The sequence below is a fragment of the Scyliorhinus canicula genome, chromosome 19, assembly GCF_902713615.1.
Source record: "Scyliorhinus canicula chromosome 19, sScyCan1.1, whole genome shotgun sequence".
Taxonomy (NCBI): Eukaryota; Metazoa; Chordata; class Chondrichthyes; order Carcharhiniformes; family Scyliorhinidae; genus Scyliorhinus; species Scyliorhinus canicula.
In genome coordinates, this window is record NC_052164.1 from 23,792,509 (window position 1) to 23,812,181 (window position 19,673).

Sequence of the window (19,673 nt, forward strand, 5' to 3'; positions counted from 1 at the left end):
ACGCACGGAAAACGAGGCTGATGGGATGGAGAACCCCGCCCAGGAATTTTACAGCAACAGATTCAAATTCTGACTCAGTGTGGAAGTGCCAATGTCAATTAAAACTTCAGGACTAAAGGACTTGAAAAGCTCCAAACACCACAGACATGTGAATGGAAGGTTAAAGCAAGCTTTATCTTTTGGGCAACACATTAGAGTTTTCAAGGATTATTCCCAGTTCCATTAATGCCTCAAATTCTCAGCTGTCGTCAAAGAAAGAGTTGACACAAAATATTGTTCAATGTGACAATCCCAATGCACCTATTACATGTTATTAGCATTTAACTTGTCACAGGAGGCTCATAGGTTCACGTGACAGTATCTCCATTCTTTATAATGTCTATCACGAGATTATTCAACAAAATCAATTTTTTTGTGAATATTAGCTAATAGGACCGGTGTGCTATCTCAAAACTCCTGTCATTAATTAGATTTTGAAGTAAAATGCCTGCAGGATGGTATTAACCATCAATTAATTACAATTTACAATGCAATTTTCTTTTACATTAAATTCCCAAACGACCACCTGTATGTGTAATTCTATGAAAACGTAACATACAATTTGATATGAGTTGAAAAGACTATTTTCTGAGCAGTGGAACAGGTTTTTATAATCTTCACTTACATTCCTTCATTTTGTTTTTATGCCACCATTCATCTTTGTTCACATCTTCATTTTCCTTTCCTGGTTTCCTTTCAGCCATTTTCTTTCTCACTCTTTTCTGCCACCATATCTGCAGTTAAATGATTTGTTTTCACAGGACAGAGAGCAGACTGGTGTCTGTCATGATGGTAGTTGAGGGATCAGTATTGGCCAGGACATTGGAGAGAGAATCATTGGCCTTTAATCGTATCACGGGATCTTTTATGCCCAGCTGCAGTCCAGGAGACAACCTCTGGGGGGGGCTCTTAAAAGTGCTCTCTGGCAGGATTCTCCGTTTGGGAGACAAAGGGTGCGATTGAACGGCCACACCGCGCCTAGAAAGCAGCTCGCCGCGCGCGCAGCGTGGCCGATAGAAGCCGGGAGACCCCACTCCCGAGATCTACTTGGCTCGCAATGCCTCGCAAGATCTATTACGATCTTGCAGGACGTTGTGATGTAAAACCTGCCCATTGTGGCAGGATCACATTTTGGCAAATCTGCATATTAAAGCGAGGCAGCTAGTCTCATTTTAATGTGCAGATTCCCGAGGTACCCGAACATTGGGATCTATCCCCTTTACATTGGAGTACTCAGACAAGCACTGTTTAGTATTGGTCTCCAAATGGGGGACCAGACAGAATGGCACTTGTGTGGGTCTCCCAGGGGATTGGAGGCCCCCAGGTGTGTGCCCTTTGGGCAGGGTGTTACTGTGACACTGCTGGTGCCACCAACATGGCAGCCTGGCAGTGCCATCCTGGTAGTGCCACCTGGGTGTCAGCCTGGCACTACTAAGCTGTTATTTTTTGTGTGGTGCTGATCTGGCCAAAGGTGCCCTGTGTGGGTGTTTGGGGGGGAGGGGCTGGGGGATGCTACCATAGTGTGTTAGGGCTTGGGGTGTTGGGGGTCAATTTGGGGGCTCAGGAGATTGGGACGCTATTTTTAAATGGCATCGCAATCTCTCGATACATTGAGAAATACCAGCGAGCAGACCTCCTCAAAGCATAAAACGGAGCTATGTGCGGCCTTGGCCGCCTGTTCCCCACTGAGGCCTCCTATCTAACCCGGGCGTTGTATTGTAATGCGTTTCTTGGTGCGGCTAAACGTGCTCGCGATAGAACTTTGTTCCCATTTAGTAAAATCCCACCCTAAGTGTTCCCGCCGGGATTCATAGAATTAGTATCATAGAATTTACAGTGCAGAAGGAGGCCATTCGGCCCATTGAGTCCGCACCGGCTCTTGGAAAGAGCACCCTACCCAAGGTCAACACCTCCACTCTATCCCCATAACCCAGTAACCCCACCCAATACTAAGGGCAATTTTGGACACTACGGGCAATTTAGCATGGCCAATCCACCTAACCTGCACATCTTTGGACTGTGGGAGGAAACCGGAGCACCCGGAGAAAACCCACGCACTCACAGGGAGAACGTGCAGTCTCCGCACAGACAGTGACCCAGCGGGGAATCGAACCTGGGACCCTGGAGCTGTGAAGCAATTGCGCTATCCACAATGCTACCGTGCTGCCCTATTTTGAATAGGGGATTGAATAGCGTGCAATTTGATTTTCCGATGTGACCGCTATTCGGCAAGCGAGCGAGGGCATGCAAATGGACCAGCTCTCTGCCGGCGCAAATTTAGCGCCAAAGAGACTTATAGCCGGAGCTGTTTTTAAGCGATCCACTTAGCACACGCTCACTGCAGCCACGGAAGTGGATCAGAGAGGACCTGTCCCCTGAGGTTTTGGATTGGATTTGTTTATTGTCACATGTACCGAGGTACAGTGAAAAGTATTTTTCTGCGAGCAGCTCAAACAGATCATTAAGTAGATGAAAATAAAATAAAATAAAAAGAAAATACATAATCGGGCAACACAAAGTACACAATGTAAATACATAGACACCGGCATCGGATGAAGCATACAGGAGCGTAGGATTAATCAGGTCTATGCATAAGAGGGTCGTTTAGGAGTCTGGTAACAGCGGGGAAGAAGCTGTTTTTGAATCGGTTCGTGCATGTTCTAAGACTTTTGTATCTCCTGCCCACGGTTGGTGTCCAAGGTGGACCCACAGTCCTATGCCAGTGAGGAAGGAGGGACACCTTCTTCCCCAGGATGAGCCGCAGACTAGCCCGCCCTTCTGAACATGCCTGGGAGGTGGTGGCATAGGCAGTCAGCAATGCCTGCCCACCAGGAGGCAACAGCTGGTGATCCTGAGCAGAGTGGATTACCGATTAGGCCTGTGACCCAACAGGGATGGTTCCAAAGGCCATGCGCTGCAGGTGTCCTTTGTTTGGAGTAAGCTCTGCTGCTTCGCTGCTTCCTCTGCAGTGGGGCAGCGCTTCTGAGGCGTGCCAACATCTTTGGGCCACTGATTGAGCTTGGCTACGCTCATCCCCTTGATGATGGGGTATAAGCGTTTCCAGAAGGGCAGCCTGGTTGAGCTCCCGGATAACCAGAGGCTCTCCAATTCACAGGACACCAGGCAGCACTCAGCAGTGCGAACAACCAGGAGCCTGTAAGTAGCACCATAGGGCGGCATTTAAATCCACACACGGCTGCAATGGTGGTCTGAGCCAGGCCACTCCGATCCCGAGGGGGGGACATATAGACTTGGCACAAAATCATTCCCCTCTCCTGCCCCAGCATGGGCAGCCCCACCCCAGCAAGCCCTACCATTTTTGAGGCTTTTTCAAAGTTTTTTTTTAGCCTCTCACTCCACCTCCACAGCTGTGACGTTCAGCCCCCACTTGCAAATACTTGCACTGATTCGAGCCCAGGAGACCTCCTCTTAAGAGGGGCGGAGCATCGCGAGGGTGGTGGAGCATGAAGTGTCCGAGCCGCTAATGATATTAAAATCCAAGCAAATGATGGTTTTGCGTGGATAAAATTTCGATATTCCCACCAGCGAGGGATTGGAGTCTGGCATCGGAAACGGACCCAGGTGCAAAACGGATTTTTCTACTCCATGCAATTCTCCGCCCGATCGTGATTATCGCTTCCGGCATCACAAAGTGGAGAATCCAGCCCCTTGTGTTTTGGATTTTCTTACTGCAATTCATTGTAAAAGAGCATCGCTCTACATACCAACTTACAGGGATTTCCCGACAAAATCTAACGAGTGGATAAAATTTCAGTAAATTAAAATAGCAGCAACTCAATCTGGCAGGCTAATATTCTCACAAACATATGGTTTCTGGATATTCTAGTGATAAACATTATAAAGAGGGAATTGGAGACATTAATGAAATTGGGAATAACCCTTTAGAAATCTAACATCTTGTCCAAAGCATGAGGATTACCATGAGGCTTAACCCTTCTATTCAAATATTTGAAGCTGGGGTTTCCGGGCTGTGATTTTGGGATTAACATACAGACTTTCACAGTTTTAATCTACTACTGTACAAAATATCTTTTTTGTTCTTAATGCTAGCTGTAACACTGAATTAGCGAAATACAAGCTGTAACAGAATATTCCATCTCTGCTAAACGGGATAGCAATTATTAGGAAAATTGCGTATTCCAGTCAGTCGACTGAAGTCAGTCATATGAACAGCCCTTTCCTGCTCCATAAAATGAGGCTTCACTGAACTTTTTAACAGTTCGCATCTCACAAGGGAAAATTTAGCTTTATCGAGATTTGCCGTTCCTGCCATCTCTTGCCGCTCAGGACCATCAGCCTCTCATATTAATATTTGACAGCATCAAATATTAATCTTGCAGTTTACTGTTGCAGTGGAATAGATGGCACAGAGTCCCGTTTGCTATGTGACATCGCAAAATTGTGAAAAGTTTACGAAAAAGTAAGCAACTCTCCAGAACTGCCTGGAGATTCATTTATTTGCGGGTCACGGGTGTCGCTGACTCGGCCAGTGTTTACTGCCCATCCCTAGTCGTCCGTGAGAAGCTGGTGGTGAGCTGCCTTCTTGAACCGTTGGGTTCTCGATTGGCATAAATCACAATCTGTGCACCAAAAGGAGATGTCATATTCACAATACTGTGACAATGTACAGTTACATCTCGTTCTCAACTTTAGACTTGAACGCTAGTTTGCTATATAGTGACTTAATTTAAGAATAGTTCACTCCCATTTTATCATGAATTTCTCAAGCCATGCCAATAATAATTTACAATTATATTTTATTATTACAATCTTCTTTACCCTGGGATACCCTGGGACTTGTCTAATATTGGTTTCAACACCTTCATTGAATCTAAACTAAGAAAGTCCAGAGTGATTCTCCTACCTTAGGGGGGCTATCAGGGCCCCAGAGTACTTCACGCAGCTCTGCCTGCCGATACGGGGCCCTGCTCTTCCGGTCGGGAGTTGGCACATGTAGACGGCGCCGACCTTTGGCGGACTCACAGCGCAGAGCAGCCCCGACAATATAGGCCCCCCCGAGATCGCGCGTGCCCGCAGATTGCTGGCCCCCGATCGCTAGCCTGGCCGTCCCTAAGGCCTCCCCCCCCCCCCCCCCCCCCCCCCGGGTGAAGGATCCCCCCGCCCCCAATAGGGCGGCCACGGACAGAGTCCCCATTCCCGACAGGCAAAACGTGGTTAGAACCACGCCATCAGGAATCATAGAATTTACAGTGCAGAAGGAGGCCATTCAGCCCATCGAGTCTGCACCTGCTCTTGGAAATAGCACCATACCCAAGGTCCACACCTCCACCCTATCCCCATAACCCAGTATCCCCACCCAACACTAAGGGCAATTTTGGACACTAAGGGCAATTTAGCATGGCCAATCCACCTAACCTGCACATCTTTGGACTGTGGCAGGAAACCGGAGCACCCGGAGGAAACCCTCGCACACACGGGGAGAACGTGCAGACTCTGCACAGACAGTGACCCAAGCCGGGAATCGAACCTGGGACCCTGGATCTGTGAAGCAATTGTGCTAACCACAATGCTACCGTGCTGCCTGAGCTCGGCCAGTTTTCTGTGGTGAAACGTGGGGGGGCCCTCTGTCAATGGCCGCCTACCCAGGCACGTAGACCGCGCGATTCGCGGCGCTTCTCAGGGGTCCAGAGAATCGCAGGACTGGAGCGCGCTGGTTTTCGGCGTCAAAGCCAATTTTCCGACCCCCGAGCCGATTGCGATTTAGGCGCAGAATCTCAGAGAATCCCGCCCCTGTCTTGTCCGACCTCCCTCACTCAGGCTGAGTGAGACAGGAGCAGTGAAGGGCGCCCCCAGCAGGATTTTCATGGAATAACTCATTCATGAATAACTCAGAGTTAAGTCATTCCCCCTTTTTACAGCAGTAGCTGCCACAAAGGGGAGGGTTAAAGGGTCAATTTACAGGGAGCAGCTAAATTATAAAGTTTAGGGAAAGGGAGATGGGGGGTCTGACCCACAGGGGGAAGGGGAAAGTCAGACCCATGGGAGTGGTGTTGGGCTGGATCCGTGAGGGGGTTGAAGAAAAGATAATTTACAATGACAACATTCCTTAATTCCAAGATAATTTCTTGGATTAACTCTTTACAAATTGAACATTAATGACAATTATTTTTTGTATCAACTGCGTCAAGTCCCACATTTATCCTATAGTTTTCATTCATAAACAGTTTCTTGTACCACCCTGCATCCTGTTACAATATCGCTTGAATCTTGCACATTAGAGTCCAAAGACAAATTGAAAATAAAAAGCTCAGTCATGATGAAATGTGTGGTTTAATTTAATGTACTGTGTGGTAGCCTGACAGTGATGAGGCAGAAGCTCTTTGTGTTTATTGATAATAAGGAACAATGGTATAATGGTACATGGAGCTCCTTACATCTTTATGACATGGCTCCCCAATGTATTCTGCCTGGGAGGAGACTCCACCCCCTGGGCTGATCACCCACTCTCGGTCCCCATTGGTCCTTGGAGCCAGGTGACTCTCCACTGCTGTGCTGTCTGAAGGAGACAGGGTCCTTAATCCACTACATACTGTAAACCACATCTAGAGTACTGTGTACAGTATTGCACACCTTATTTGAGGAATGTAACTGCATTGGAAGCAGTTCAAAGAAGGTTTACCAGTTTAATACCTGGATTTGACGGGCTGTTCTTATGAGGAAACATTGGACAGGTTAGGTTTGCATTTGTGGGAGTTTGTAAGAGAAAGGAATGTTTTGATTGGAACAAAGAAGTTCCTGAAGGTTCCTCACAGGGTCAACGCAGAAAGGATGTTTCCTCTTGTGGGAGGGGCCACTGTTTTAAAAATAAGGGGTCACCCATTTAGGACTCAGATGAAGACAATTTATTTTCTCTCAGAGGGTTGAGAGTCTTTGGAACTCCTCAAAAGGCGGTGGAAGCAGAATCTTTGTATAATAGCGTGCAGCCAAACCTCCCCATGCCAGTCTACCCTGCAGCCGCAATGCACTGCAGGTAGGCTAAATTGGAGCAGTGTGGGAGGAAGTCCTGACTTTGTGAGAGTTGCCAGCCCATCTAATTGGACCATCGGTCCTGGCTACGCCAAGAGTGTATTAGTGGGTGCAAGCAGGCCCAAGAAGAAGCCCAGTGGATTCCAGAGCCAAGAAAGGCCGGGGTCTTGGGTGAGGAGGGTTTGGGCAGTTTAGGAAGGGGGCCGGGGGTTACATGTTTCCTTGAGCAGGTGGGTAGGAAGAAACAGGGGATATTATTTCACCCCCCCCCCCCCCGAAAGAAAGCACTCTCCCTTCCTTGCAATCCTTTGAAAAAGTATTTTTGAAAACGTAGCCTGCCTACTCCCACCTGACTGCCCATGCCGACTGTATTATGGCATGGGTTGCGCATTATCGGGGTCAATTGGCTGAATTATTTAAATATGGGAATTGGCAGCCTGCCCACCCCCATATTATGGGTGTGAACTCGAGAGTGGGTAGGAAGGTGGTTGGTGGGAAGACACTAGCATAGTAGCTGCCCTACCTTATGCCCCCACCCCCCCCACCCCCAACAGACATGATAGTGCATGTAAAACAGAGCCCAATGTTTCAGGTCAATGACTGGATGAAAGGTCACTCCGCTCAATCCATGTAGCTGATTTCAGCCCAAAAGCTGGTTGCCATGATTTTGGATACAGGAAGTATGGCATTCCTCCTTTTACCAAGTCCCTTCCTTTCACAACCAGCAAACAGAGAGATCGGCATGGGATAAACATAGTCATACATAGCGTAATTCAAGTTGTGTCACAATTTCTAGATTGTTTCCAACTTTAGGATTGTGTCAATAGCTGCATTTGTGAAACTCAAAAAACCTAAACATGGATCACAAAATAAACAACATCTGAGTTAATGTGCAGCCACTTGATGCATCGGCAAACAGACTTCCCTTTAAGGCCCTGTTCCTTAAATCTGTTGAGAGTGGGTAGCACACTGCACTCTTGATCCATGGTCTGGGCTTGCGGTGAGCTGAACTCCTCTCTGGAAACATGGATGACCTTTCTAATTTTAACAATGCTGCAGTGGGAAGGACAGATACTCCCCAACAGCTAAGACTGGGGAAGGAACGGGTCATGCAGGCTACTTTCAGCTACTCGTGACAAGTTATGGAAGTTGCACAACCAACGGAGCAAGCCAGATTTAAAATGGTGAGACATACTAAAAACTGGTGAAGGGCATGTAAATCATGCCAGAAAATACTTTTGTTTAGGTTTTTTGAGTTTCGAAATGCTGCCAACTCTAAAGTACAGTTTTGGATCTTTATACCTACCAAATGTTCACCCTTGACCTTGCGAATCCCCACCATGCGGACAGCATCAGGTGGTACAGGCTGGTTATTGAATGTTGAGTCCATTAGAGATTGTGGACTCGGAGGTGGAGTTTCGTAATTCTTTGAGGCAACTGAGTCGTGAGCTTCTAGCAGCGACTGTAGAGAAAATGGTACACGTATTCAGTGCCAAACTCTGGGCGGAACTAATTAAAAACAAATCCCCTTGATTATTCAAAGTTCAAAAATATGTCATTAATCAGTCTCAAAAGTCTTTGGTCTAAATGTGAAAAAATGAAATGAAATGAAAATCGCTTATTGCCACGAGTAGACTTCAATGAAGTTACTGTGAAAAGCCCCTAGTCGCCACATTCCGGCGCCTGTTCGGGGAAGCTGTTACGGGAATGTTTGCACTTACCTGATCGAACACAATTATACCTCGAACGTGTGGAACAAGAGAGGTCGTGGAAGTTTTATCATAATTACATTATCCTAAATATCATGATTTTAGAATTCAAAATAATTATTTTCTGATGTTGGTGCTGGCCCAACAAAACTCATGTACCTGCCGCCTAAGTGGATACAAACCGAATTCAACACTGTTAATTGATACCAACTACAGATATCTGAAACCCTCGGGGTTGATCGTGTTTTGGTTTCAGATATTCTGCTTACATCCAAAAGCCTAAACTGATTGAGACTGGCCATAATCTACAAATATTAGGTTGTTTCTCCATTTGCCAACACTAATACGCCCTACTTCTTGCCTGTTAACACTTAATACACCTGTAATATAATTTTACATTGTTTTGTTAACATACAAATTATCTTGCGTAACTCTTCAAAAATGTTCCATTTTTGGATGTGTTTGGTTTTCAGATGTACCTGTTTCACGTTTTTCTTTTGTGGGTGAATTGAGTCTTCCCTATTTGTTGCTTGCGATGACTCCCTTGACACCCTGTGGTACTTCAAATCATTTATGGCGTTTTGAGAGAATTGTTTTTTGATCAGGACTAGTCTTCTCACCATTGCCACTTGGGCTTAAAAGTAACCGTCCCAGTGGGCTCCTTGGTAACTTGGGAGTTGTTGCTCAGAGATCAGGGGAGGGATTCTTTCGGATACCGGCGGGGTGGGCAACTCTGGCGCGAAGGAGTGGCGTGAGCCACTCCGGCGTCGGGCCGCCCCGAAGGTGCGGAACCCTCCGCACCTTCAGGGGCGAGGGCGGCGCCGGACTGGTTTGCGCCGCGCCGGCTGGCACGAAAGGGGCTTGGCGCCACACCAACCGGCGCCGAAGGGCCTCCGCCGGCCGGCGCATGCGCGGGAGCGCCAGCATGTGCTGTCATCATCCCAGCGCATGCGCAGGATGGGTTCATCTCCGTACCGGCCATGGCAGACCGGAACACCAGCCCACACGGAGGAATAGAGTGCCCACATGGCACAGGCCCGCCCGCGGATCGGTGGGCTCCGATCGCGGGCCAGGCCACCGTGGGGGCACCCCCCGGGTCCGATCGCCCCCCCCAGGACCTCGAGTGGCCCGCTCGCGCCGCCAATCCCGCCGCCACCAGAGGTGGTTGAAACCACGTCGGCGGATTGGCCTGTAGGGGGCGGGACTTCGGACCATCGCTGGCCGGAGAATCGCTGCGGGGGGCACGCGATCGGCGCGGCGCGATTCCCGCTCCCGCCGATTCTCGGGTGGCGGAGAATTCCGCCCAATATCTCCATGAGGCTTCAACACGTGGAATTTTTACTGTCATGCCATTCACATCTGGAACGATTGATCAGGCTGTTGGGTGTGGCTCGTATTTCAAAGCAATGAGATACATTTTCCAATCCTGCCCGCCGCGGGAATCGTCACGGGCGGGACAAGAAATTTGGCGGACTGCTTAACGATCGGTTAACCTCGGGCAGTCATCTCCGGTCCTGGGGCAGGCACTACTGGCAAATTCCACTGAATGTTTTCTCACTTATGGTTAACGCAGCGAAACGGGCAAGGTTGCAGCCTGAAGCAGCTGAAGCAGTAAGACCACTGAAGATTTTAATCTGAGTTTGCACGGAATGAATTGTGGCAACATAGACTAAATAAAGAACATTAGATAATAGCGAGGTTACCCTTTACCTGAAAATGCGGTTCCTGGAGAATACGAGAGAGTTCAGCTGCTGAATCATTCTCCTTAGCAATTGGGGTGATATCATCAATGATCTCCTTCACTAACTCCAGATTATTATCACGCACAGCCTCCAGCTTAGTGTCTTCCAGCTTCTCATGGGCCTATGTGATAAAATTTGATTTATTAAAAACAGAGATATGGAACTGATTGGCCAAGTTCTTTATCAGAAATAAGTGAATTACCAAAAATAAATATTTTAGATTTATACTGTATGAATATTTTAGGCAGCCACGAACATTCTTTCTTTAGCGAGCCCTGACAACTGCATATTAGTAGTACACACCAGGGCACTAGGCTAAGGGGGCATAGGTTCTAAACTAATACAAACTAAATTGAGGATTATCAGGAAATTCTTCTTCACACTAATAGTGGCCAGTATACACAATTGGGCTTTGAGGATGAATAATGGACCCAAAATGTTTGCTATCAGGATGTAGGTTGTTTTTGGATGGATGAGCTTGGGTGGTCCAAATGATCGTCCTGATCTGTGTCCACTTTGTGATTTTACAATGTGCTTTTTGTGCAGTGGAATGAATTACTTTGTAAAAACGGAACATGTATTCTTTGTTCAACAACAGAACACTGCACGTTCATGTGGCGAATCGTTGAAAGCGATGAGCGAGTGCTTTGTAAAGTGTAGATTATTTTCCTCCCTTTTTTCCACAGGCGTTGCTTAAACCCAACATCCTTCAGCTGAAATCATGGAATGGTTTGGACTGAGGATATGTCAAAATTACCAGCTAGTTCTCATCTTCTGTGGTGTTGCACACAGGAGTGAAGAATATGTTGCATTCAGATGAATTAAAAGTCAGAAGACACAGTACAATTGGATCATAGCGCACAAAGGAATTCAGTTCCTATTCTAAAGTTTTATATTCCATCCTACTTTTATATAACATGCACTTTCATTTTGCCTTATTGATTAGGGGAAATTAGAAAGCAGAGTTAGACGAAGCAGATGAGTTTATTTATAATAGGGCTTAAAAATGGGAGGTACCAGATTGACACACTGCAACGTCACCAGTGGTGAGGGGGTGCGATTACAAAGTGACATGCTTTTTAAATTTAGACTTTATTTGTCATGGCCACCAAGTGACAAATGGAAATCAATCGTGCAGCTTGCAGCCTCTCTCATTTCACTACAGCGTAGGACCTCCAGTGGCAGCAAGTAACACTGTCAACACTCTGCGACTCAACTGAAGAGGAGCAAAGCATAAACAACCCAAGTACCCAACCCCTTGAGTTTCAAGGTTTGGGTGGGGGCATAACCCAATATTAAATGTGGCCCATGGTATTCAAGCTTGCAAAAATTAAAAAAGTAGGGTATTTATAATAGTGTTCGATCCATATACCCAGTGAATGGACAGAAGGCCAACTTCTGAATAAAACGGGGTGCCATTGCCAGAAACAAAAATGACAATAAGGCAATTCCAGCAAAAACACAGACAAGGGGCCTTCGGGCCTCACGGTAGCATGGTGGTTAGCATCAATGCTTCACAGCTCCAGGGTCCCAGGTTCGATTCCCGGCTGGGTCACTGTCTGTGTGGAGTCTGCACGTCCTCCCTGTGTGTGCGTGGGTTTCCTCCGGGTGCTCCGGTTTCCTCCCACAGTCCAAAGATGTGCGGGTTAGGTGGATTGGCCATGCTAAATTGCCCATTGTGTAAGGTTAATGGGGGGGATTGTTGGGTATGTGGGTTTAAGTAGGGTGATCATTGTTCGGCACAACATCGAGGGCTGAAGGGCCTGTTCTGTGCTGTACTGTTCTATGCTCTATGCTCTAACATCTGCTGTGAAGTTTAAACTATCCGCAGGAGAAGAACAAATGCATTTTCCTTTTCTCAAATAAGTCAATATGCCTCAATGGGCTTAAACTGCCTAAGAAACTTCCCATTAAAATTGCAATCAACACGCGCACACATTGCAATGCAGTGCTTGTCATTTCTTCAAAACACGAAGTAATCTATTAGTAACATTAATTTGACAGTAGAATCTCCTGGAGATTTGCTGCTCCCCAAATTAATTTAAATCTCTTATTTCATTATAATTTTCGAAATGATAATTGCAGCAACATTTGGGTCGACTTCAATTGCCTCCGTTGAGTTGAAAATGGGACGGCAGATCAGTCATGCTTTCTATACCTTTCCAGGTATTGAGCAGGTGATTAATCTACTATTTAATGTGTTGATGGATACCACTCATCCATTCAGCAACTATAGGGGATTCCAGCTCAAAGGCATCAGCAGAACCAACAAAGAGTCCAGAGTTAATATAAATGGATTTGGCAAAGCTTCATTTCATTGTGGTAGCCTGAAACTGATTTTGTAATATTAACTATTGGGAGGCTGAATTCATTCATAAAACATTCCTTTGCCCTTTCTGTACATATTAACCTGCTTTATTAAATTTTAATCCACTGTATTACCAAGCGTGCTTTCTCAGGTGAGATCTGTAGGATCATTAGAAGCAGATAGCAGTGGAAGTGCTTTTTCCAATTCGTTTCAGTTCAGTAGTAAACAAGAGGTTGAGAACAATCATTTTTAGGAAATGACTAAAAACTGTTGCACGTTGGGCTGTGACTGACTAAGAACAGTTGCGGAGACATAGATATGTCTGAACAATAATCGGTTTATCGTATGGACATAATTATTTACAGATGTATTAAGGTATTACTCAGCCTAAACCATGAGCTTTCTCCTGCTTGGCTCCGCGACATGTGACTTTCTTATATCAGCATAGGGATGGTATGGTTTCTCCAGTCCCACGGATTAACTCTTTCAGTCCTGAACACCCTAATACTACAGCTCCCCACAAGCCTTTTTCCAAATATATCTAACATTTATTTTTACCTACTACCCCTTCTCTCTGCAAGTCTCTGACATCAGAGGTTTGATTGGTCTTGAGGTTTCACGACTCTCCCTGATTGTGTCCTGGTGAGGCCTGGTAGTCCCCCCCCCCTTGGATCCATGGCTTTGACTTGGCTGGTCTTCGGGAAGAGCTGCAGTATCTGTTGCATTGTCAGCTTGACTCTCAACAGCTGGTTCTCCCAAAATGTATAATGGAAGGTTTTCCTTGGGGCATGCAGATAAGATTTCTCCTGATCCTTCTTATTGTGTCCCCTGGTGTATGCACCAAGTGTTGATTGTCATCCCTTCGGACATTGACACTGTCTCCAACTCAATCTCTTATCCAAACTTGTCTCCTTTGTTCAGCCTGGCCTGGTTTCAGATCAGGTCCCTCCTACTGCAAAGGGAAGCTTGTTTTCTTTCTGCAGGTCTGTTCTCGGTCCTGAACCTTGTGTTGGCCCTGGAATGCTAACCTTGGGATTCATTTCTTGGCTACCATGAATATGAAGCTTTCCGCCCATGAGTAGTTCAGACAGTGCCGTCCGCATTGCAGTGCAGTATGCCTATGTGTTAACAGTGCCAGTGACAAATTCTCATTCTTCTTCCAGGGTGGTTTAATAGTGTGGATACCTCTTTCCATCTGCATTGGGAATAATTTGTGGAATTGGTGAGGTGCAGGAATCAGTGGTTCTCAGTAAAATGGGTGAAGTAGTTGCAAGCGAATCACAGGCCATTGTTGGACACCACTTGGTGGAATATCATGTGTTGCAACAACTTATTTCAACAACCTCATGAACCACTGACTCTGTGGTCAGTGTGTGCAAACGCATCGCTTAGATCCACCTAGACAAGGAGTCGACAATGATGAGGAAGGATTTATCAGCTGTACGTAAATGGATCCATTCCTATGGTGTGGAATGGAACCGAATGGGGACAAGGCCCTCTGGATTGGTTTGTGCAGCACGTCGTTTAAAATCATCACTTCCGATTGCTCTTGATATTCCCGCCCACAACACAGCAGACCCGGCTTGTGCTCCACACTTTGGGATTCCCATTTAGCCTTGGTGGATTTGTTTTATAATCTCTGTGAGATGGGAATTACCACCCACTCATCATACACCAGCAGGTCATTAATGCTGTTCGAAGTATATTTTCCATGACCATTCCACCGGGTCACTGCTGTGGCCAAACTTGTTGCTTTGAACTGAGAATAGGATTCAACATTGTCGACCAGATTCACTTCCTGTGTTGGGGATGGTCAACCATGGCCCGGGATAATCATTTGTAGCTTGACCTGGACTTATACTGGACGCGATCTATCGGACTCAACGCACCCAACTCGGGACGTCACAACGCCGGTAAATCTCGTGAGAGGCTTCCCGTGAGGTTTACAGGTCTCATCGCGCCTCTCGAGACCTGACGCGATCTTGCGAGATGTTGCGATATTCCGCCCATTGAAGACGGGATCCAGATTTGCATGTTCAAGTGTGCAGTCAGGATCACTTGAACCTGTTTGCACTGGAATTATCGGTATCTATTAGGCGGTATCTAACAACCTCACCTTGGAGACCCTGGGCAAAATTCTCCCCTACCCGGCGGGGAGGGGGGTCCCGGCGTAGCGGAGTGCGCCAACCACTCCGGCGTCGGGCCTTCCCAAAGGTGCGGAATTCTCTGCACCTTTAGCGGCTAGGCCCGCGCCGGAATGGCTCCCGCTCCGCTGACTGGCGCCAACGGGCTTTGGCGCCATGCCAATCGGCATCGGGGCTGGCCGAAAGGCCTTCGTCGGTCGGCTTGAGTCCGCGCATGCGCCGGAGCGTCAGCGGCCGCTGACGTCACCACCGGCGCATGCGCAGTGGAGCGGGCCTCTTCCGCCTCCGCCATGGTGGAGGCTGTGGCAGCGGCAGAAGAAAACGAGTCCCCCACAGCACTGGCCTGCCCGCCGATTGGTGGGCCCCGATCATGGGCCAGGCCACCGTGGGGGCACCCTCTGGGATCCGATCGCCCCGCACCCCCCCCCAGGACCCCGGGGGCCCGCTCGCGCCGCCAATCTCACCAGCACAGAGGTGGTTTAAACCACGTCGGCGGAAGAGGCCTGACAGTGGCGGGACTTCGGCCCATTGCGGGCCGGAGAATCGCCGGGGGGGACCAGTCAATCGGCGCGGGGGGCACGCCGATCGGCGGGGCGCGATTCCCGTTCCCGCCGATTCCCGGGTGGCGGAGAATTCCGGCCATGGCGGGGGTGGGATTTATGCCGGCCCCGGGCGGTTCCCCAAACCTGCGGGGGGGTCGGAGAATTCCGCCCCCTGAGCAGAACCATTTAGCATTGATTTCCATAAATGTGGACCAAGTGTACCAGAACTTTGGGTGGGTTGGGGGTTTCTTCCAGGTGATCGGGGGCCCTGGATGGTCGGGCTTTGGGCAGTGTAGTACTCTCAGGCTGGCAGGGGTATTACCAGGGTGCCAGGTTTTCAATGCCAAGATGCCCAGGTTACCCGTGCCAGGGAGCAGACCCGGGGGTGCCCTGCCTTTATGAGGTGGGGTGCAGGGGCCCCAATGACCCCCTAATTGGTGAGTTAGGGCATTGGGAGGGGGTGTCCGGAGGCAGCAGTGAAGGGTCTAGAAAATGGCACCCCATCAAATGGAGTTCATTACTGCAGGATATGGGACTAAGTGCAGTCTCGGTAGGGGGTTCCTTACTGAGGCCCAGAAATTAACCACTTCATAGTTACACCAGGTCGCTCTTGGTGTTGCCAGCGCTGGGTAACACCCGACTAAGTGCACCCGATACGGAACTCTGTTTCATTTCCATTAAATCCCGCCCATATTGTCTCGTATGAAAGCACATCAGTCGCAAGTGGAATCTCTAAATTCTTGGGGGCAGTCTCGAAATTTGTCCATTAAGGAGGCTAATGAGTTGCGGTCTGTCTCGATGACTACTGTCTACCCAATGACATAGTCGGAGAATTTCTCACAATCCCACATGACAGCGAGAGCCTCCTTCTCTGTAACTGCATTCCTCATTTCTGTGTTACATAGCGCCCGAGATGGGCTGGCAGTTCCCATTCAGCTCCACTTGAAGCAGGACTGCCTCCTCTAGTCCTGTACAAGAGGCGTCAACTGTCATTGTGGTCAGCAGGGATGGGTTGTAACGAGCCATCTCTTTAGTCTGCCTGAATGCTTGCTCCTGGTGTGCACAGCAACCCATACTTGGGCCTACTTTGTTGGATGTCTCAAGGGCATCATGACCTGGGCAAGGTTCAAAAAGAATTTTGCCAGGTGATTTACCCTACCAAGAAATTCATGAAGATTTGAAATGGATGAGGGGGTACAGAAATCCACTGATGACCCTTGTTTTCTGTGGGTCCACCATTATACTTCTGATGTTCATAACGTGGCCTAAAGATGGAATGGACATTTAACAGATCAGAATTTTATGCACCCCCCCCCCCCCCCCCCCCTCACTCGGTTCTGAGGTGGATGGGGCATAAAATAGAATGGACGGGATTCTGTCTGGGATCAAATGAACATCTAGTGCTGGAGTAGTTGAACACATTTAAAATGAGCACAAATGTTGATGAAAATGTTCAACTGCCTGGCATAATGCTCTGGTATTCCAAAGTGCAATCCCAATGAGCAAGAGGCACGAGTTTGAACTCCCATTTTATTGAGTTCCAGCATCAAGGAGCTGAGATCAGGAAGGTACTGGATATTTCCACAAGTGAACGACAATGTCCTAAAAAAGTCACTTTAACCAAGAGAATCAGAGAAAAATGGTGCCAGTGGTATGAATCAACCTCACACAGTCAGATGTATGCACACTGCCTTCTTTAAATTTGCCACTTCACCATAAAGTTCATCAAGAACATTTTTTATCATTCCTGTAATGTGGCCAACACCATCATTAAATTAATGACCTCGGCGACCTCAAAGTGAAAAACAATTCATGCTTATGTTCATTATTGTGCATCCCAAACCGTTCTCAAAAGATAATAGTCCACCTAAACTGTTGCAGTGCTTATGTTAATGATGCTCTGACATGAATGCTAAGTCAGGAGTTCCAGAAGTTTTATCAAGTGGTAATAAAAGGACCAGCACCGTAGGACCATGTCAATCTTCCAGCTGATGGTGTTCCAATCACCTTGCTTCTCCTGTGCTGCTTAGTGACACTAGAGGTTGTGGGGCTAAGAAATGTTGCCTGTGATAACCTGCACCGGACACACAGGGTGGGCTGAATTGTTTTCCCCGTGTGGCTCAAGGAGTATGAACTCCCCCGCTAGCTGCAGGGTTGCTAATCCATTGTGCTTTGCACATGTGGGTTCAAATCCTCGTCGCCAGTTTAATACAAGTGCGGGGAGTCTGACGAGTACACAGAGATAGGATCTGGTGAGGTATAACGGGGCCTCATGTAAATTGCTGTATTATAAATGAACGTCTTCTTTTGTGTACTCATCGGACCCGCCTCATCTTTATTAAACTGTTAAAGTAAGTTTGGTGAGCTGTTACAGTGCATCCTATAGATAGTATATTGTGAGGTCTAGTACACTGTCAGTTGAGGTGGTTAAGTCCAATGGCTGGGGCCACTGATCAACAAACTAGTTTTTTCTGAATAGTGGCGCATATCTGGAACAGTGCTGTAGCTGAACTCATACAGGGTGACCATTTCATCATACTTAAACAGCCATTTGCTTCTTACATTCCTTGTGAGGTGTGTAGGTCCATCATATCCAACATTCAGCAAAATCTCGAGAATTGTTAAATCTCCTTTCTTCAGGCTAAAAATATGCAGCTGATGGTTCAGATGTTGCTGCTTTAGTTTACCAAGATTCACGCTGCAAATTGACTGGTATAATGCTCACTTTTCAAGCTGCTTGTCACATTCCCACCAGTATACATATAATTTACATCTTTCCCATATCAAAAACAACTGTCTCGAGACAGTCTGCAACATTTCATTCTGAAAGCTACATGCAAGTCTAATAATTAACCACCTTCTGAAATTAAAATTGTCTTCTGAAGCAAAATGCTAAACACAAATTGGTTTTCACTTCCAGGTCACCAAGGTCATTCATTTAATGATGGTGGAAAATATCAGACACCATTAGCCAGTACTGCAGGGAGTCCAAGCGATAAAATGGACAATTCCTTTTATTTAAATTCCAGACAGCTTTGCTTAGAGAAGCATTAATTCAACTCCGAATACCAACTATAGAATGAGAAAGGTTATTCAGCCTCATATACCTTCCATAAATTATGTAGGTGTTACAACCTGCCCAGATCCTATTGACTGGGGACAATTGGTTACCTCATGTTCCTTCAGGAATATGAGCTCCCCCAATGAGATGGGAGTGGGGGTGGGGGGAGGGTGGCAATCATTAGCAGTGCAGCTGTATAAATAGAGCTGGCCCGTGTGGTACCAGTCAAAGAGGGAACCAGCAGTGAACTGCTGATACTGTGTACATATTGTTGTAAATACAGTTACTTTCTGTTTGACTCCACAAACTCGTGTTGGATTCTTCGTGGCTCACAAAAATATAATTTGTTCCATCGTGAAAACTCTTCAATTTCTCCTCACCTCTGAATGTCGGCAAGCAGCTGCAGGAAAATTACAACGGCAGTGAAATTCTATGAAATTTCTCCCACACTTCAGAGGTCAAAGAACACAGAACAACACAGGACAGACCCTCCAAGCCTGCACCAATCATGTGTCGTATCTGGACCAACCTCCTGTATCCTTCTAAACCCCGTCTATTCATGTGTCTATCTAAGTGAGTCTTAAAGGTCGCTAACGTATCTGCCTCAACCACCTCACTTGGCAGTGCATTTCAAGCCACCCACCACCCTCTGTGTAAAAGACCTCCCCGCACATCTCTATTGAACCTATCCCCTCTCACCTTTGAACTTGTGCCCCCTTGTAATTGTCATTTCTGCTCTGGGAAAAAGCCTCCAACTGTTCACCATATCAATAACCCTCATAATTTTATAAACTTCTATCAGGTTGTCCCTCAGCCTTCAACTTTCTAGGGAGAACAATCCCAGTTTAGTCAGTCTCTCCTCATAGCTAATATCCTCCATACCAGGCAACGTCCTGGTAAACATTTTCTGTGCACTCTCCAAAGCTCCACGTCCTTCTGGTAGTGTGGTGACCAGAATTGGACAAAGAATTCCAAATATGGCCTAACCAACAATCTATATGACTGGAACATAATTTGCGAACTTTCATACTCGATGCCACGTCCGATGAAGGCAAACATGCTTTCTTCACCACCATTTCCACCTGTGGTCATCAAAAAACATTCCAGAGTAACCAACCTT

At 47.2% G+C, this 19,673-nt stretch overlaps 1 protein-coding gene across 10 annotated transcripts in view; it reads right to left on the minus strand.

The window, feature by feature from the left end:
* mpp2b (membrane protein, palmitoylated 2b (MAGUK p55 subfamily member 2)) overlaps positions 1-19,673 on the minus strand; it is a 721,652-nt gene that overhangs the window by 120,409 nt on the left and 581,570 nt on the right. For all 10 annotated transcript variants that reach the window (XM_038778705.1, XM_038778698.1, XM_038778704.1 and 7 more), the window contains 2 exons: positions 10,467-10,619; positions 8,354-8,509 (listed from right to left, as the gene is read on the minus strand). In XM_038778705.1, coding sequence (XP_038634633.1) covers positions 8,354-8,509; positions 10,467-10,619 — 309 coding nt within the window. The remainder of the gene's footprint in view (positions 1-8,353; positions 8,510-10,466; positions 10,620-19,673) is intronic.